This window comes from Nyctereutes procyonoides, unplaced genomic scaffold (assembly GCF_905146905.1).
Source record: "Nyctereutes procyonoides isolate TBG_1078 unplaced genomic scaffold, NYPRO_anot_genome, whole genome shotgun sequence".
NCBI classification, from domain to species: Eukaryota; Metazoa; Chordata; class Mammalia; order Carnivora; family Canidae; genus Nyctereutes; species Nyctereutes procyonoides.
The window spans coordinates 30965665-30987715 of NW_026575136.1; the positions used below are offsets into that span (position 1 = coordinate 30965665).

A 22051-nucleotide genomic window follows, 5' to 3' on the forward strand; every position below is an offset into this window, starting at 1 on the left:
ATCATTAAATCAAGCCCTTTTCCTCTTTCTGTTCCATTATTTTAAGTATTATCAGGTGGCTGTTACACTTGCCTTCTTCCAGAATCATGTCTTTGTTTAGGCAGGAAGAAAGCAGAGGGAAAAAGTTTCTCATTTTGTGATTTTTTTTTTTTTGTTTTATAGTTGGGAAACTTTCCCAACAAATTTTCCCTCAAATCTCAGCCAGAACCTGATCCTATGCTAATGCATGGTCAATGACATGTAGGCCACCATGAAAGAGTTAGACCAATTAGGATTTAGCCCCTGGGATTAGAAAAGGGGCCTATCCTCCTGGAGATCAATAGATTCTGCCTTCCACTTAAATGGGTTGTGCTTGAATTAGCAGGGAAAAGAGGATCCCCGAGTAGTTAAGGAGTAGTGAAGGGACAATACAGATTACAGTAAATATTACCTGAAAAGAACTGGATTTGCTAAAATGAATTATTCATGTCGTATGCTATCCCCAATTGTATCTTTATATTTTTATTTGTATTCATTTGGCCAAATTTAATACGAGCAATTTCTGTTTCTTTGAGGCTAATTACAAATACATTAAGTTCTTCTGTATTTTTAGTTATAGTGGAAAAGAAAATATGCAATATTGAAAGATATATTGTTTTCATCCACCTTCTTTTTAGAATATAGGTCTTGCTCATTCCATTGCAATGGAAACTAAAATGTTAATTATGTTCTCTGTTTTAGACCCAAAAAGGTAAATATGAATTTAGATTCCATCCATCGGTTAATTGAAGAAACACAAATCTTCCAGATGCAGCAGTCATCAGTAAAACCACCTTGTGACATCGTAGCACCTGATTCCTCCCCCAGGGACACTTGTCATTCCTGTTTGCCACTTCAGGGGCTGCAATCACATGCTGCTCACAACTTCTGTGCACACTCGTGCAATACCAGTGAATGGAATATTTGTGAAGAGCTTCGCCTGCGGGAGCTTGAAGAAGTCAAGGCCAGAGCTGCCCAGATGGAGAAGACCATGCGGTGGTGGTCAGACTGCACTGCTAATTGGAGAGAAAAGTGGAGCAAAGTTCGGGCTGAAAGGAACAGTGCCAGGGAGGAAGGAAGACAGCTCAGAATAAAATTAGAGATGACAATGAAAGAATTGACCGAATTGAAAAAGAAACAGAGTTTGCCACACCAAAAGGTGTTAGAAACTACCCAGGACCTGAAGCATCCTAGTTTCATGGAAGTGTCCTCTGCACAAGGAGACCAATTTCAAATTGCTTCACAAACATGTAAGTCTATCAGAGAGTGTCTGGTGAAAAGAGAATTTCCTACAAAAGACAACACATATAGTAAGGTAAGAAAAAAGCTCCACAGAGGAATCCAGAGATTATGTGTGCATTTGAATGCAGTATACAGTAATGGGGAGGAAAGAGAAAATGACAAACCCAGTGATGACTGCATTTGCTTGCTTGGGCTGCCATACCTAGGTACCACAGATCTGGATGGCTTCAGCAACAGAAATCTATTTTCTGATAGTTCTAGAGGTTTAGGAATGTGAGATCAAGGTGTCAGCATGTTTGTTATCTTCTGAGGCCTCTTCTTGGCTTACAGATGGCCACCTTTTACTTGTGTCTTTACATGGTCTTTTCTTTGTGTGTGGTTATCTTTAAATTTCCTTGTAAAGACACTATCTCTAGGCCCACCATATTAACCTCATTTTAACTTAATGACATCTTTAAAGACACTGTACCCAATTCAATATCATTCTAAGGTACCAGGAGCAGGCTAAGACTTCAACATACCAGTTTTTGGGAAGAGACACAGTTCAACAGCCCATATTACTGATCTTAGTAATATTTTTAGCAAAATTTAGCATTTTTTATGTGAAAAGAAAATATTTAGAGAGATTTCTCTCCATTTACCCTCATTATGACAATAATAATAAATTGTTCATACAGTAGGTTTCATACAAAGGTTTGGGACTTTGGCTTCATGATTAATTCCTGTAAAATGGGTACTATAGGCAAATACCTTTAGGAAATGCTTCACATTATCCACTCGTGGAATTTCTTGATATTCTTAGAGTCTTGACATTTTTAAGAATTCTGCACAAAATAAACTTTTTAGAAGCTTTATCTAATATAGCAGTTTGTAACCTTATTTATCCATTTTCTTTAACCTGGTAAATACTGTTAACAACCCATGGAACATACTTTCAGAAACCTTAGGAATTCATTGTATTTCTTTAAATAATATCAATTTATATTGTTACTCCTTTCTAATTCCACCTCTAAAAATATAGAGCATGATATCTTGCTCTTCTATGATTCAATCTAAAATTTTAAACCTTTCTATTATGTATGGGATTTATGGTAGATATAACCTAGATTCCATTGTAAATAAAAAAGTTTTCATAGACTGAAATGTATTTCACTATAATGTAGAACATAGAAGGAAAAAAAAGGCTTAAGGAATGCAAGTTAAAGTTCAGTCATATATCTCAATTACAGACTGATGAAGAAATGAAAATAGTAATTGGATGGTGAATCATAATATTTATTTCCTCTCCAAAATATGTTTTCTTTATGTGTTTTCTACACTAGATTTAAAAAAATTAACAATAATTGTTTTATATTTTTTTCTTTTCAGGAAGAAGATTTGATTATTGACCAGTTAAGGTTAAATGAGATGAAACTTAATCTTAACAGCCCTGATTCATTCAAGAATGGTGGTACTGAAAACTGTACACTGAAATCTGCATTAAGACTGCAAGCAATAAACCTACCTTTGGAGAATGAAGTGTCTGAAATTTCAGCTTTGCAAGTGCATCTGGATGACTTCCAAAAAATTTTATGGAAAGAAAGAGAGTAAGTGCGAATCATTGTCTCCCTTAACCAAGTCTGATTTTTCAAACTTACTAAATTAAGTCTAGCAAACTGGCCATTTGATAATGTATTTTACCTATGCTTAGTCATTAAGTACTAATATTTTTTAAAAAAGTTTGATATGTATTCATTTTTGAATGTTTAAAATATTAAATATTTAATATGTAAGTATTAAATACACACACTACTGCACAGGCTGTGGGCCAAATGAGAAATCCAACAGCAAGTCAAAATATGTCTCAAAACACAGGAAAAAGAAAACACAATATTGTAAAACCTGTGAAATGTAGCAAAAGCAGATGTTAGAGTGAAATTTATGTTATAAATGCTTGTATTAAGAAAAAAAGTTCAAGACGCCTAGGTGGCTCAGCGGTTGAGTGTCTGCCTTCAGCTCTGGTGTGATCCTGGGGTGTCCGGATCAAGTCCCACATCAGGCTGCCCACAGAGAGCCGGCTTCTCCCTCTGCCTATGTCTCTGCCACTCTGTGTCTCTCGTGAATTAATAAATGAAATCTTAAAAAAAAAAGTTTAATAAATCACACTACACCACAAGAAACTAGAAAAAGAATGAACTTAGCTGAAATTTAGTAGAGGAAGAAAATAACAAAGAAAAATCAGAAATAAAATAGAGTCTAGAACAAATAATAACGTAACATCGAAAGTAATGACCAGTTGTTTTTAAAAAAATATAAACAAAATTGGCAATGCTTTAACTACATATACTAAGTAAAAGAGAGAGAGAAACTCAAAAACCAATATGAGAAATGGAAGAGAAAATAATACAAGAGATAACCACAGAAATACAGAGTGGGATAACATATTATCATAAACAGACTTAGAAAATAATAAAAAAAACAGATAATTCCTAAAAATGCACAAGTTACCAAGATTGAATCATGCATCTTGATTCCAATCTTGATCTTGATTTCCAAGTAGGAAATCTTTTTTGACCAGTAGCAAGAATGAAAGTTGAATTAAAAATAAAAAATCTTCCCCAAACAAAAAAGCCAAAGACTATATGGTTTCATTGGTGAATTCTACCAAATATTTACAAAAATAATTAATGACAAGTTTATCAAAATCTTACATATAAGAAGTCCTGAACTTACTAGGGAAAACCTATAAAGCTAGCTGGAGATTCCTCAACAAACTTGGCAAGCCAGAAGGGAGTGGCACGATATATTCAGAGTGCTGAGTGGTAAGAATCTGCAGCCAAGAATATCCAGCAAGGCTATCATTCAGAATATGAGGAGAGATAAAGAGTTTCCCAGACAAAAACTAAAAGAGTTCATGACCACTAAACCAGCCCCACAAGAAATATTAAAGGGAACTCTTGAGTGCAAAGGAGAGACCAAAAATGACAAAGACAAGAAAGGATCAGAGTAAATCTCCAGAAACAATGACAAAACAAGTCAAGTTCTGAATTTTGAAAAGTGATTTAAAACTTGTTAGTTTTTAGTTTTTATCATTCTTTTGTTATAACTTTGTTCTCGTCTCTGGCAAATTCACCTTAATTATATTTGAATCATTAATGTAAATGGCTAGAATAGCCAGTGGTTTTCACATTTCTACAGCATTAGCAGACTTCAGTGAATCAATACAAATGAAAAATATGTTAATATTTATAAGGGATAACTCAGTTTGTGAGTTACTGATTGCAGAAAAATGTGCTTTATTCATTGATCATTTGTGGTATAGAGCAAAGAAAACTAGACTTGAGATTAGATGACCTGGATATTTACCTTGGTTCTCACATATCCAGCTACATGATTTTGGGTTAGCCAAGATTGTGCTATTATTTCCTTTGTAAAAATATGGATAGTGGTGCCTATGTTCCAGTTATCTTTTGGTTTATAGCAACACTGCCCACACGATGGTTTGTGTTGAAACAACAGTCACCATATAATCTGTTCTTGAAACTTGAGCATGCTTTGTGTAGACAGCTCATCTCTCACTACATGTGGCTTCAGCTGAGATGGCTCAAGGCTGGAGATGACTTAAGGGCTGGGGGCCAAATCATCTGAAGCCTCCTCACTTACTCTCATATCTGGCACTTGATTTTGATTCTCCCCCTGGGGTCTTAGTCGGAACACCTGCAGGTGTCCTATCCGTTTGGCCACATGGATTCCTCACAGTGCCGTGGCTTGATTGAAAGCAAACATCTTGAAAGCACAGGGAAAAAAAAATGTGCTGTTTTAATTACTTTGTCTGAAAAGTCACATAGCATCACTTCAGCATTATTCACCAAATTATTATGAGGATCAAACACAAATATTGTCTGGGAAAGTGGCTACTGGTGTGAATTACTCAGTATGATTTATTTGTTATTCCTTCATAATCACCTTAGACAATGATTAGTTAGCATAGTGTGGAATATTTGAAACATGTTACAATATGGCCCCCAAATCTGAAAATCATTATTTCTCCACCTAGTTATAAGACTTTTAATGGGCAGGAAAATTTGGGGAAAAAATAGGTATAAATATTATTATATGTTATATAATAGTTTCAATTTTCCTAGTTTAAATAGATTGAAATAATGATAACATGCACACAGACCTTTCATGGATAGTATAAGCCCTTGATATGCCATTCTTTATCTGTTAACCAGAAATTTCTCTTTAGTCTCTCTAAATGTATTGCCCTACTAATTCCCTTTTTTCAGAGGCTTTATCTATACCTCGCCATATGAGTAGATTGTGATAATACAATCACAATACATTGTAATAATGTACCTGTCTATATAATAAATATTTCTTATTCTGTCATCAAGTATAAATTCCTAATAGATGCAATCAATATTAGTAGAAAGGAGAAAAAATTTGAATTAATTTTTAGGCCTGTACCCATATTAAAAATTAATTTTATCTGGAACTGTAGATCTCAGTCAAGTTCTAAATCTGTGTTTTATTTCTTGAAGGGTTTAACTTCTTAGTAGTTACAGACTTCTCTCACACCCACTCACACTGTTACTTCACTGACATAATGTAGTACGGACCATATGAAGCTGCTCCCTCCTACGTATAAACTCCCTGCGGTGCCAGTTTTAATGACACGCATGTGTATCTCTCTACACTCCCACTCAGACACACAGACGCACACGTATATATTTGACTCCCATGGAATAAATTAACAATCCCTATAGTAAGTAAATTCTTCAACTCTCTGGGACTTCAATATATAAACCATAATTGGGCCAGAGAAAAAGGGGGAAAGGGACCTCTGATTTCACTTTGTCTCTTCACTCTTCTCTCTAATAAACAGTCCCCATGGGTGTCATGTGTCCATGAATCAACATGAGCATGCAGTCCACGTGAGGCAATCAAAAAGCCTTTTCTCTATCACAAGAGACTGTTTCCCAAGGATATAGTATATGCTATTGCTATAAATCTGTCTAACCTTTTAAATTCTTCCTCCTGGAATCAGCAAGTTGATGGCTGGAGTTGAGAACATGTGAATATAATTTTTTCTATGTTCCCAGCTAATGGGAAAATTCTCTTGTCTAGGAATCAGCCAAGAGAACTCAGGGGATGCTTTTCACCATTGTCACTGATGACAACCTCCTTATCAAAAACAATAAACTTTATTATATTGTTTGTATTCTGAGTACTATTCAGTTTTATGAAAATAATTTTCCGGGATCTAGAAGCTCCTCATGTATTGAGAATTTGTGTATTTTTGATCTCTTAGATAAAGACTTCCCATGTGGAAAATATGAAGTGAGGATGGGAACCTCATCCACTTACAGAGCTAGGTGTACCTAGACATTTAGGGAGAGGGATTTTGGCAATGTCAGATCTTATGTAAAGGAGATGATGAAGTAAAAATATTTTCATTTAGAACCAGTTCTCAAAGTAAACTGCAGATGGCACCTGTATCCCTTAGAAAATGTTTGCACCATGCATTTAAGCAGAGCCTTAATCCTCACCTCACTATTTTATTTCTTAGTCTATTTTCTATGGAAGAAAAGTAGTATGCTTCAATTATTTTGCTTTGCTTCATAAATGGTGTGTTTTTTCTTTTCTTTTTTTTTGGTGTGTTTTTTCTTGATAAAATGAGACTTAAAATCTTTATGGGAATATATATATATATATATATATTCCTCAATGAGCCCAATGAACAAAATAGCATGCAAATCTAATTAATATTATTTAATGTAATATTATTATAAATTACACAGGCCTACTTATTTATTCACTATTACTAATGGGATATGTGGTAAACCTTTGCCTTTTTAAAAAAGTAATTTATGATTTGTATTCCTTTATACATATGTATTTATTTTTCTAGCTTTATTAAAGTATACATGAGAAATAAAATTTGTGTGTATTTAAGTTGAGCAATGTGATGAATTTGGTTTAAGCTTTTATTTATTTTATTTTATTTTATTTTATTATTTTTAAAAAGATTTTATTTATTTATTTGACAGAGAGAGAGCACAAGCAGGCAGACAGGCAGGCAGAGGGAGAGGGAGAAGCAGGGAGCCTGACGTGGGGCTGGCTTCCAGGACCCTGTGGGATCATGACCTGAACCAAAGGCAGATACTTAACCGACTGAGCCACTCAGGTGTCCTAAAGTTTTTATTTTAATTCCAGTTAGTTAATTTGCAGTAGTACAGTACAGTGATTTAGCAGTTCCACATGTCACCCTGTGCACATCCCCACAAGTACATGTGATGTTTTGGTATATGTGTGAAATGATTACCACAATCAAGCTAATTAACACATCCATCGCTTAACACCATTATTAATTTTTGCGTGTGGTGAGACCTCTTATGATCTACCCGCTTAGAAAATTTCAAGTGTACAGTCTGGTATTGTTAGCTATAGTCATCATGCTGTACCTTAGGTTTCCAGAAGGATTTATTTTTTTTTTAATTTTTTTTTATTGTTTTATTTATTTATGATAGTCACACAGAGAGAGAGAGAGAGAGAGAGAGAGAGAGAGAGAGGCAGAGACACAGACAGAGGGAGAAGCAGGCTCCATGCGCCGGGAGCCCGACGTGGGATTCGATCCCGGGTCTCCAGGATCGCGCCCTGGGCCAAAGGCAGGCGCCAAACCGCTGCGCCACCCAGGGATCCCGTCCAGAAGGATTTATAACTGAAAGTTTGTACGCTTTGACTGATGTCTACGAACTGTCCCCACTTCCCAGCCCCTGGCATTTACCATTCTACTCTCTGTTACTATGAGATTTTTAAGATTCTACATATAAGTGAAATGATGTAGTATTTGTCTTTCTGCATCTGGTTTATTTCACTTCCCGTAATGTCCTACATTGTACACACACACACACACACACACACACACACCCTCATATTTTCTGCATCTGTTTATTTGTAGATGGACAGTTAGATTGCTTCTGTATCTCAGCTTTTGCAAATAATGCTGGAGTGAACATGAAGGTCTCTTTGAGATATTTGTTTCCTTTCCTTAGGCTGTATACCTAGAAGTGGGATTGCCAGATCATCCAACAGTTGTTTTTAATTTTTTGAGGAGCCTTCATATCTTTTTCCACAGTGGCTGCACCAACTTACATTCCCCTCAACAATGTCGTTTCAACTACACTCTTATCAACACTTGTTATCACTTGTCTTTTTGGTAATGGCCATTCTAAAATAATGAGGTAATATCTCACTGAAGTTTGGGTTTGCTTTTCCCTGATGATTACTGATGTTAAGCACCTATTCATATACTTGACCTTTTGTATGTCTTCCCGGAAAACTGTTTACCTTATTCATTCCTTAATTTTTCTTTGTTTGGGGGTGTTCTTGTTTTTGATTTTTGCTATTGAGTTGTGTGGGTTCCTTATATATTTTGGCTTCCTTATTAGATATATGGTTTCCAAATATTTTCTATAGGTTGCCTTTTCATTTTGTTGTTTCTTTTCCTGTGCAGAAGCATTTTAGTTTGATTTATTTCTGCTTATTTTTGCTTTTGCTGCCTCTGCTTTGGTGTTGAGTCCAAAAGAATATTGCCAATACCAATATCCAGGAGCTTTTTCCTTAAGTTTTCTTTGAGGACTTTTACAGTTTCAGTCTTATATTTAACCCGTTTCAAGCCACTTTTTGTGTACTTTTGCAAATGGTTTTTATTGTATAGTGTCTTTTATGTTTGAGTAATACCCTACCTAAGGAGATGGAGTCTGTCTTTCTGCATAGACTACAAAATTGTTAGTAAGTCTCAACTTGAGTCTCCCTTGTGGTTAAGGTGCAGGCACTTGACTTAGGAACAGCTCTTGAGATGTAGCCACCTAGCCTTTTTAGCAAAAGCTAATGCCCCAAGAAAAAGAGAGCACCTATCCCGGTGAGGAGGAAGGCTGTGGTAGTAGCTACATCTTGATCCAAGAGGCAGCAGTGGTCTCCAGGGAAGCTATCGCCAGGTCTGGAGTTGGTGGTATTGAGGTCATGCTGTGATGCCCATACCTAAATGGTGGCTGCAATGAAATACTGATGGGAAGATTGCTATGGCATCATCTTTGGTATTTCTTGCTGTGCAGGTTCCCCATTTGCTTCTCCGAATCTTCCCAGAATTTCCTCAAAAAGATTCTTTGAGCTAATAATATCCTTTACTACTTTACTTATATTGGCTAATTCGAAATATTTACTCATTAGACACATATTTGATACCAAGAAAGTGGACAGGCAACAGGCAGTGGGGTCTTCATAGGATCAGCTCTGTGGCATGAGAGTAAATCTTTTACTGATTCCTGGCTGGATCATCTCAGAGTCTTGGTCTCTGATCATTTTGGATATTTCTGAGTTTCATAGTATTTTAAAAATTCATCTCTTTTCTAATTAAATTAACTATATATGGCTTGGCTATTTGCTGAAAGATGCTAAAAATGCTAAGGATGTAATTGTTAATACTTGAGAGTAGAGTCACAAAATGACAAATATGTTGCTGATTAAAAACATATTTAAAACTTTTTTATTATTTATAGTTTGATACTAACTACAGTTTAGACTAATAGAAAAATTAATATTTAGATGTTATTATAAGTTAATTTGTTTTTGTCTGGCAAAAACAAATATTGATAGAACTTTAAGAAAGTACTTGTTATTTTACAATAAAATTTCGCATAGTTCGAAAGTGATTACTTTTATCCCCAAATATTAGTGTTTCAGGAATTTTCATCCCTGAAAAATATTTTGGCTAAATTTTTGTCTATATATATGTCCAAGTTTTATGTTCAATTATTGTGGGATCATCATAACTATCAAAGGATTGTATAGAAATATAATACTACCTTTCCAGAAAAATCATTTTGGTTTACACTTTTATCTTTTAGTTCTGCAAATTTTATATATTTCAGCAATGAGATCTTTAAAAGTTTATATCATCATATTAAAAATACTACATTTTGGCTGAACTTTATCTTACTATTTTTTAAAAATGCAATATTCTTTAGAGTAAAATAAGTTTTTTTCTTTTCCTTAATAGTTCAAATGATCTGATGATAATTTAAATTTCAATTATAAATTTAACTGTATAGTTAATAATTTTGGAAATTCCTCTAAAATATAGAATAAATTGATTAGGCCAGAAATTAAGAATTTAAAGAGTGCCCTCTGCTGCATAAATTTAAGTGTGCAGGGTCCTTATGTCCTCAATGTTTGCTTGCATAGAGTCAACTAAAAATATTTTAGTTGTATAAATTTGCTTGATGAAGCCACACTAAAAATATCCAAGTATCGCAATATCATTAAATACATGTTTATGAATTGCCTTTCCTTTCACTCCTTAGACTAAATTATACCATCTTATGTAATAAAAACATATAATTTTATTTCAGTAAACTAATAAATATTAGTTATTATATTTAAGATGCATACATGAAGAGATAAATAATACTATATTATAAATATTACTAATATGTCTTAAATAAAGCATAAGAATCTATTTCCTTTTAATACATTTGGGCAAAATTATATTATTTTTATTTTATGAACTGGTTTTGACTAATTCTAGGTCAAGGTGTAATCTAGATATAATTCTATCTTTAGAATATTTCTATGTTTCTGTATAATTAAGATTAAAAGCTTAATTAATATATAGTTTGCAGTACTCTTCTTGAACCTCTTATAAAATTCTGAAAGAATATTTACCCCAATACTTTTTATGACATTTTTAAGAATCAACATTTATTCTACAATAATAATAAATCATTTTTACGGTAATGTGGGCCTTTTTGCTAACATTATCATTTGATCTTTTAAACTGCAATGTTAAAAACTTGATGGTGATTTCTGAACATGTATGATCCTAAATTTTAAAGTGTAGACTTTCTTCAATTTTTCAAGTAAATTTTTATATTATTCTACTAATAAATTTTGAGATAATTTATCAATGTATGCTTATTACACAAATGTAGTTAATTAGTATCCTTTAATAAAATCACTTTATTTACTATATTCCTTTTCCTTTTTAAAATTTTCAATCCCTGACAAAAATAGAGATTCCCATGTTCTACTCATGCAACTCTAGTAAATTAAGAGTACAGTGATTCTTAAACATTCCAGTGAAGTTACAAATTTAGTGAAATTTTCTTATTTTTGCAACTGAAATTATAAGTCTAAGTCAATACTCAATTTCTCTTAAATATTCAAATATGACTTACCATTTGAAAACCTTAAAATTATCCAAATGCCAGATATATAACATATTTTAATGTACAGTGATTTTTTCATGTTCTGTTTAAGTGTGACACCAAACATTAGTATTTGGCAATTTGTTCATTATTTCTATACTTAATCTCATTCTTAAAATCCTAACCATAGTCACTAAGATAAAAATAATATCTTGGAAAGTAACTTGGATGTAATTAACTGGCTGGGTCTGCTTATCTATAAGGATTTTGGGCTGAAGTTGTTATGTGGAGCTGTAGACATTCATAGGCAGTGTTCATATGACCTACTTTCATATCAAGCCCTTTTGTTTGTTAATTTTAATGTATTTGCTGCTAATAGGGGATTCAAAATTATAGTCTTATAAATGGTGTTGGTGTTTTTGCAACCTGAGTCTTCAAAATTATAGTCTTATAAATGGTGTTGGTGTTTTTGCAACCTGAGGTTAAACCTTAGCTAATGCTCACATGTTCTCAATGGTTCATGCAAATATAATTATATAACTTTTTAATAAGCTACTTATCCACTGATTGGATTAAACTAATATATTTATGACCTAATTCTATTTTGAATTATTTTCACAGTATTGCTATGGAAGATTCACATTTCTCATAAATATGTAAACTTCATTCAATTTTGATTCTGGGTGCATCTTCTAGGTCTATGAACATGTTTCTAAGAACCTTCTACTGATATTATCACTGAAATAGACCCAAGTGTGTATACTGGTTAATTACAGTAAGGTTGTAACTAACAACCACAAAATCTCAGTGGTATACAACAATCAGACTTTATTCAGCTGGAGTCTGTGAGCCAACTAAAGGCTGCTTGATACAGACGAGGCTCTGCAGGGGAGGCTGGTTATGATCCCTGTCTCTCATACTCCCACTGGGAGCAGTGGGTCCACATTGCTATGTACTTCCCATTGCTTGGCCAAAATACAAGGTAAAACCAGTTGCATAAACATTTTTGAAGGCTCAGCCACATGGTGCCCACTAGCATTCCATTGATGGTGTCAGGCACATTTTCCATTTTCCAAATCACTGCAAGTAATGATTTCATCATGTGTTTCATCACTAAATAACACATATCACCATTTTTTTTCCAGCTGCTTATGCTTTATCACCATTTTTCCTCTAGCATCCCCCTTTTAAGTATCATTTTCTATATCAGTTATATTTGCTGCAGAAAAAAATACAATAAAACAACCCGAGCACACACACACACACACACACAACACCATAAAATTCAGTGGCCTAAAACAATTATTTATTTTGCCTATATGGACAAAAAAGGTGGGCCAGCTGGGTTTGTCTCCATGGTAAGGTTGGGCTCAGATCTCCTTTATGTTTTTATTTGGGGACAGCAATTCCTCGGGGAAACTCTTTTCACAGTGATGGCTGAGACATGAGACAAGAAGCCCAACCACATAGATTCTTTTCAAACATCTGGGTCTGTCATATCTGCTAATATCCTATTGTCAAAACCTAGAAGCAAGGATTGAGGAAAGCAACTCTGTCCGTGGAAGTAGAAAAAAACACTACATTTTTTAACACTAATCTGATGCACCACACAGATGAAGATTGGCCATCTGCAAAGGTCAATATATGCTAATTACAACCAGAAGTAAACAATTATTTTCAGTGAATCACTCTGATAGACATATGGGCATACAAAAAAAATCAATAATGAAGATATTAAAAGACCAGATTTCAATTCTAATTCTGTCATTTGTTGTAGAAATGGATAAATTAATCCAATTATTTAAAATAAAGATCCAAGTGAATTTTTTTCATTAAAACAAAATTGCAAATATTTTTAAAAAGTATTTTTATATCTCCAGTAAATGATTGATTTCTTAAATTCTTATGTGGACTCCTTAGCATTCTCTTTCATATCAAAGGATGATTTCTTTATTCATATATAGTCACAATATGAAGTTGGATAAAAGCCATGTTAAAATTAGAAATATATATATCCTCCTAAATAAGGAAACAATATGAATAAGAAAATGAGAGAAAGGCATGAATAATAGAGGAGAAAGCTGGCAGAAAGTCAAATATTTTGATACTGGCAAAGGAAAATTAAAAATGCCTAATTTACTCTAATGCTAATTAACAGAATAACAAACTAAACCAAGTTTTACTCAATATTTATAATTTTTTAGCTAGAAAAGTTTTTTTGTGATTATAATGGTCGTATACGAGTATAAAGATAAGGAAAATAGGTAATCAAAAATTGAATGTGTTCCTAAAATTATTTTTAAATTGTAAGACTCTTTTGCTCTTAATTCTTTATTTAGAATGCGTTCATCTTTGGAAAAAGAAATAGAGCGACTGGAGTCAGCTTTGTCTGTGTGGAAATGGAAGTATGAAGAACTGAAAGAATCAAAGCCAAAAAATCTGAAAGAGGTATGAAGGCATACAATGTAGAGGAAGAAATGAAACTGACAGTTTTCTCTGTTCAGATATGTAACCTCATGGGCAGAAAGCTCTATAAACAAGAGGAAAGGTTAAAAAAAATTGAATTTCCTCCATCAGAGGAATATTTTAGCTGACATGTCCATGTGAACTTAATCAAACTCAACTCATAAGAAATCTTGTTCTAAATAATGTATGTTTTTAATGAACGTGACACAATTAACTTTCTATGTCAGGCTCATGTGAGGGGATTGCTAAAGAAGTCATTATATCCTGGCACTTATAATAAACAATTTTACCTTACTCTTTTAGGTAGCAGTCTGAAAATATCAATATATCTCAAGTGCACCTAAGTTCTTTTAATATTGACTGTATGGCTATTCAGGATCAGCTACTTGCCTTTATACTTTCCCTTTGCATTTTCATCAATAAAATGCTGTCACGAACCTTTCCCATTTCAATGATTTATTAATATTCATTGTTTAAACAATATTAATTGTACATTTTGTGTGCACCAAAGCGTTCCAGGTAAGCATGTGGGATAGAATAATGAGCAAAGAAAAGAAAAATCCTAACAAAATAATAAGCCAAAAGCTTCAAATGAGTCAACATTTAGTTGGGGTGTATATATATATATATATATATATGTATGTGTATTTATATGTGTATTACATTAATTATATACTATATGTTATACATTATATCTGTACATATACATACACACAGACACACACACATGCATACAGATCATATGTACACTGACCAGCTGTCTAAAGAAGGTAAGTAATCAGTTATGTAACTGTGTCTTAATCAAAAACACTATTACATCCATTTTTAAAAAAAATTGGTAAGTAATACATCTCTTTGTTTATGAAATCCACACTAATGATGCTTCAGGTTTGTTTCCAGCAGGTGGTAAAGTTTAGAGTCATTAACTTTTTAAAAAATATTTTATTTATTTATTCATGAGAGACACAGAAAGAGAGGCAGAGACACAGGCAGTGGGAGAAGCAGGCTCCCTGATGAGGGAAGGGGGCCTGATGCGGGACTCGATTCCAGGACCCCAAGATCACCACCTGGGCCAAAGGCAGATGCTCAACCACGGAGCCACCCAGGTGCCCTAGAGTCATTAACTTAAGTTTGCTGAAATCCCATGAGGAACCTTGTTTGCAGCATATGCCTGACTTCTGAGTCATATGCAAGCATTCTGATGTCCATCGAGTGTCGTAATTATCATGCACTGGTTCAGAAATAGTCAGATGTTAACACATTGGACCACTGAGATTTAAAAGGAGGGAGAGATTTTCCTAATATTTTAGAGCAAATATTTCCCGCTTAAAAATCATTTATTAACAAAAGGCAATTTCAGCGAGAGCTACAGACTGAGAACATTTCTCAATGAGGGGTAAGTTAAATAATTAAGGCTTTGCTACATAAAGTTTACCTCTTCTTTATACATTCATGTTAGATTGTCAGAGTTGTTTTGTTTCTAGCTCAAACTTTAGGTTTATATATATATATATATATATATATATATATATCATATCATATATATAAATCATATATAAATATGTACATCACATATATAAATCATATATATATACACACACACAACGTATGTGTGTACACATACACATACATTTATATATGGATCCTAGTATTTATATTCCCAGGTACCTAACTGAACATGATGTCTCTGAGTCTGACCAAAGACAGTAAATTAATGTTATACAGGGAAAATAGTTCACAACACAAAAATCATATTATGTTTAGAGTTTCTATGTATTTGCCCTTATAATATAGTGGTCTCTAAATTTGATTGAGAAAGCTAATATTGAAGGTAGAATGGGTTTTAAATTGAATTTTAAAAGAAATGCGCATTTACTATCTCTTGCCACTAGTGGACAGTACAGACCTGATAACGTTCGTTTTTTAAGGCTTTTTTTTTTCAAGTAAATTACTGGTTTGGAAAAAAGTCGTAATGTTGAGTTGGTTTACAAAGGGATATGTATATTTTAAGATGTTTAATGTTTTATATTCAAAGATGATATTTTGGACATTAAGTAGGAACATGTCTACTTTAACAGAGCTTTACAGATGAGAAAAGATAAAACCAATGTAGCATTTTACAGTGTAAAATGGGTCTACAATTTGAAACCCATACAGAAATATGTATTAGTACAAATCTGATCCTTTTACTAGATAAAATTATAGGGTTTTTGGAACAGGAAAACCTCAACATTGTTGTGAGAAATCTGTTCAACTATTTAAACTTTGAGTGCAAGTTTCAGTTCAGTGAACTACAAATTTGAACATTGAGTGGAAGTGACAATGAATAAAAAAAGTTTACTATAGATGATGGAAAGTTAATTTTATAGAAATAAAGAAAAAACATTGAATTATTTATATGAGATTATTTTTTAATAGCTCTCTCCACTCCCTATAAATGGAATTTGTGATATTCTTTAAAGCTTTTTTTGAAGAGACGTGGTATGAACATATGTTTAAATTATCTTATAAAATATTGTGGAATATTTGAAAGTATTTAAAAACTGAATAAACAAAAACACTGTCATATGCAATTTTTGTATGTACTTTGTCTAATTGCTTTATAATAGATTAGAACAAGAAGAATTTTTGGTACATCTAGAAATGGGATTGTAGAGTATAAGTGTAAAATATTGAAAGTTTCTATTCAGTTGATTGACAATCCGGAAGCATGTCATGATGCAGCCTTTGGAGCTTCATATGAATTCTCTCTTCTTACTCCATTCTTCAAAAATTATGATAAATGACCTTCACTTTCACTGTAGCTCTTCATCTATAAAAAAATTTTGAACACAAGTGTAATTCTGTTTTAGATGCCTGAAACTGTTACAAGCAAATACATGCCTGGCTAGGAACTGGTGATAGAAAGATTGGCAATTTTTTGAGTTGGAAACAGATGTGCTTAATAGACCAAGGTTTTTAAAAATGTATTTGAAAATCTGGCATCTGTAGAGAGAAATCATTCTTAAATCACTGACATTTAGAGAAGAGTAAATATAAGAATGCAATTGTAAAATCTAATAAGTATTTAAAATGCAACCAAGACAATGAGTGGTAGAGATGATTATATTCCAAATGCTACTCCCATGCTGAATTTAATACTTATTCAGCTTTTCCTTTGCACATCTGTAAGTATTGATTTGGAATTACATCATGAATTCCAATTTTTTTAAATGGTCATTTTCATGAAATCTTATGATCTAGAGAATCAAATATTCATGGAAGTAATATTGATTACAAATAATTATGGTACTTTTGCTTTAACAGTAAATGACTGATTCTCTCCTTAATGAAAGATATCTTACCATATGTGTAGAATACTGCTAACATTTTAAAACTGGTCTCAAACTGAAAAATTAAATGTAACTTTAAAAATGTAATCTGTCTGAAAATTTTGTGCTTTTACCAGTATATTCTTAAGGATTTTATCAAGGAGTTTGATAAACAATGATAATAACAATGTTTCCAGTAGTTTATAATTTACAATGTTGTTTTATAAAGATTTATATTAAAAACTGATAGAGATAGGCTTTGTGGGACTGTATATGACACTAAGAGCTGCCATTAAAGTATAATCTCAAATATCTCAAAACACCTTTCTGATTTGGGGGTAATAGAAGGTTAGAATTAGCATTATATGTAGCTAAAATTCTACACTAGTACTTTTATTTTTTTTTTCAGAAATAAGATTTTTTTCCTTTATTTTTTACTTGAAGTTTCATCAAAGATACCTTCACTTTTTAAAAGATTATGTCAGCTGACACAGGTTGCTTCCCTCTCTTGGCAGTTGTAAATAACGCAATAGATGCAAGGGTGTATATACCTTTGTGGATTAGTATTTCATTTTTTTGGGTAAATACCACCAGTGTAATTGTTGTATACACGGTATTTTTATCTTTAATTTTTTGGGGAACCTCCGTACTTTTTTCCACAGTGGCTGTACCAAATTACATTCCTTGGTGCACAAAGGTTCCTTTTTCTCCACATCCTTGCCAACACTTGTTTTTATTTTAGCCATTCTGACAGGTGTGAGGTGATAACTCATTGTGGTTTTGATTTGCATTTCCCGGATAATGAGTGGTATTGAGCCTCATTTCCTGTGTCTTTTGGCCATCTGTATGTCTTCTTTGTAGAAATATCTGTTCATGTCTTCTGACCATTTTTAATTGGATTATTCATTTTTTGGTGTTGACTTGTATGAGTTCTTTATTTTTGAGAGTAACGCTTTCTCAGATATGTCATTCACAAATATCTTCTCCCTTTCAAGGTTGTCTTTTAGTTTTGTTGACTATTTCCTTTGCTGTGCAGAAGCTTTTTTTTTTTTTTTTTACTGTGATATAGTCCCAATAGTTTATTTTTGCTTTTCTTTCCCTTGCCATTATGGGAACTGTTCTGCATACATAAGGAAGGGGTCCTCGAAGATACTTACTTGAAATAGGTGTATGGGGATCCCTGGGTGGCGCAGCGGTTTGGCGCCTGCCTTTGGCCCAGGGCGCGATCCTGGAGATCCGGGATCGAATCCCACGTCGGGCTCCCGGTGCATGGAGCCTGCTTCTCCCTCTGCCTGTGTCTCTGCCTCTCTCTCTCTCTCTCTGTGACTATCATAAATAAATAAATAAATAAATAAATAAATAAATAAATAAATAAATAAATAAATATTAAAAAAAAAGAAATAGGTGTATGGTGAAGTGTTAGTACAGCTGCGAGTGCAAAACTTTTTCAAAAACTGTCATTTTGCTATTTTGTGGCTTAAATTACTTCATAGAAATGACAAAAATTCTTAATGTCTTCTCAGTTCTAACCCTAAATGTTAGTCCTACCACTACTTTCCCTCTCTGTTGCTTTCCTCATCATAACCTTCAGATCTCCTACTTTGCCCCCTCCTGTCATCTCTTATCCATCACTGTTGACTTTTTATTTTTCCATCCAGCAACCAGCGTGATATTTTTAAAAACACAAATTGGATCATATTACACCCTTGCTTCAAATTCTTCAGTGACTTCCCTTGTACTTAAAGTATGCTTCCCTCTAATCGGAAGTCTAAGGAAATCTGAATCCACCTGGTTAAACCACCAGATGTTGACAATTCAAAGGATGTCTTCTGATAATGATACCACTCTTTTCAACCCTAGCTGCTCTTACAGCAGTGTCCCGAATTTCAGCAGGTAGGACCCAATGAATGATTATTTTTGACTTACATACACTCCCTACATGTTTTTGGAGGGAAGCCTTCTCCTTCTACACAGTGACTCTCTGTCCCCTGGGCTCTCAGAGGTCATGCAGCTGAATACTCTGCATCCAAGCAAGATTAGAAAAAAAGAGAATGGGAATCATATGGAGATGCTTTGTGCTCTAGGCTTGGGTCTGGTGTACCTTATAACACACAGGCAAGTACTCATTTGCATAGTGATACCTAATTGTAAGGAATGTTAGGAAATATCTTCAAGCTATATACTTAAAAAAAAAGAAGAAGTGAATTTTGTAACCATCAAACCAGTTCCTGATGCAGGAATCAATATATTACATAATTAGTAACATTTACTGATTAATATGTTATCTTATTGATAAATATGAATATATATGTATATATATATACACACACACATATATATATATAGTTAAAGATTTTATTTATTTGAGAAAGAGAGAGAGTGCATGTGAGACAGAACACAAGTGGGAGGAAGGGTAGGCGGAGAGGGAGAAGCAGATTGCCCACTGAGTAGGGAGCCCAAGAGACATGGAGCTCCATTCCAGGACTGTGGAATCAAGACCTGAGCCAAAGGCAGATGCTTACCCAACTGAGCTATCTAGATGCCCCTATTAATAAATATATCAAGTAATGTATTACCTTTGTTATTACTGATAAGACTTTTATTTAAGGGAAAGTGAGCTTCCTAATCCTAAAATCCATATTAAAGAGCTTGACTTACATCCCCACAAATGGGCTAAACAGGTTGAGACCTGTTTTTCATGTGAGTCCCTTTCACTTTTCATCTTTTGTGTTTGAGAAAGATTGTGCAAGGTGTGCTTCTTGCAGATCTCTTTTACCCTAAGAATGGTAGGGAAGGAGTAGAGCTCTAGAGCTCATTTAAACTCACCAGTGAGATAACTCCTCCTCCTCCTCCTTCTCCTGGAAAAGAAGAAGTAACAGATGGAGGGACACCTGAATTTGTAGGCAAATAGTTGACCATCCAGAGGAATGGATACTTTAAGTAGAGAGAAAAAAGCTCCCCTCCCTTTACTATTTACTGTCATCTACATGATTTCTCTTCTTCTTCTTCTTCTTCTTCTTCTTCTTCTTCTTCTTCTTCTTCTTCTTCTTCTTCTTCTTCTTCTTCTCTTTTAATCAACTGATGATACTTGTTCCTGTGCCAGGTGGGGTGATTGCTCCTGACTACCAGGGGAATTTGGATTGGTGCTCCACCATGGAACTGAGGAAGAGTATATCAGGAGTGTAGGAAATCCCTTAAGGAGCCAGCATTACCATGTTCTGTGATTACGGTTGATGGAAAACTGTAACAATTCAATGCAGGCAGGATTAATAAAGGCCCTGTGCCTTTGGGAATGAAGGTTTGGGTCATCCCATCAGGTAAAGAACCATGACCATCTAGGTGCTTGCTGAAGACAAAGGGAATACAGAATGAATGGTTGAAGAAGGTAGCTACAACCAGATGACCAGTTATAGAAATTAAGTCATCAGTAGTTCTTCCTTATTTTGCTATGAATATGTCTTTCTCCCTATTCTTCTGTCTGCCAGCAGCAGAAACCAACACTGTGCCCTATCTCTATATATTTGTTTTCTTTCCTCTCTGATTCCCTATCATTAACATAAGATGTATTACTTTTATATCAGTATTTAAGGGATCCCTGGGTGGTGCAGCGGTTTGGCGCCTGCCTTTGACCTAGGGCGCGATCCTGGACACCCGGGATCGAATCCCACGTCGGGCTTCCGGTGCATGGAGCCTGCTTCTCCCTCTGCCTATGTCTCTGCCCCTCTCTCTCTCTGTGACTATTGTAACTAAAAAAAATAAAAATAAAAAAAATATATCAGTATTTAAGAATTATTACTTTTATTTCAGAGTTTAAGTTATGGGATATCAGAAGAGTAAACATTACTCAGGGACTTCCTCTTTTGGAGAAGGAATTAGTGCATTTTCAGTTCTATACAGAGAGGTATCATGTTAGATGGATTGTTTTGGTCTTTATGTGAAGATTAAGTGTAGTTTTAAGAGATAGATATGGATGCTGTGTTGATGAAGGTCAGATTTGTGATGGTTAATTCTTTTTCTTTAAGATTTTATTTATTTATTCATGGTGGGTGGTGGGGACACAAGCAGAGGGAGAAGCAGGCTCCATGCAGGGAGCCTGACATGGGACTCCATCCCGAGACTCCAGGATCATGCCCTGGGCTGAAGGCAGGCGCTAAGCTGCTGAGCCACCCAGGTGTCCCATGTGATGATTAATTCTATGTGTCAACTCAACTGGACTAAGGGGTGCTCAGATCTCTGGTAAATATTTCTGGTGTGTCTTTGAGAATGTCTTTGGGGGACACCTGGGTGGCTTAGTTGGTTAAGCATCTACCTTCAGTTCAGGTCATGGTCCCAGGGTCCTGAGATCGAGCCCTGCATTGGGACCCTGCTCAGTGGCTGTGTAGGGGGGTTTGCTTCTCCCTTGCCCTCTGAGCCTCCTCCCTGCTTATATTCTTTCTCTCTCTCTCTTTCTCTCTGTCTCTCTCTCTCTCTCAAATAAATAAATAAATTCTTTAAAAAGAGAGTGTGTGTATATTTGGCAGAGATGAACAGTTGAATGGTATACTGAGTAAAGAAGATCTTCCTCCCCAATGCAGGCAGGCCAATCTGCTGAGGGTTTGAATAGAACATAAAGGCAGAGGAAAGGGTAAAATTGTTTCTTGCTTGAACTGGGACGTTCATTTCCTCCTGTCCCAAACAGCCAACACTGGGCTTTCAGACTTGGACTGGGAATTATACCTTTGGCTCCCAATTCTCAAGTCTTTGGGCTTGGACTAGAATTTACTCCACTGACTCCTGGTTCTCCAGCATGCAGACTGCAGATCCTGGGACCTCTTGGCCTCCATA

At 34.5% G+C, this 22051-nt stretch overlaps 1 protein-coding gene across 1 annotated transcript in view; it reads left to right on the forward strand.

Moving 5' to 3' along the window:
- Positions 1-736: 736 nt before the first annotated feature.
- The window catches only part of LOC129495465 (coiled-coil domain-containing protein 102B-like), a 187733-nt gene continuing 166418 nt past the window's right edge, over positions 737-22051 (forward strand). The window contains 3 exon segments of the mRNA XM_055302996.1: positions 737-1333; positions 2629-2846; positions 13790-13898. Of these exon segments, the coding sequence (XP_055158971.1) occupies positions 737-1333; positions 2629-2846; positions 13790-13898 (924 nt within the window).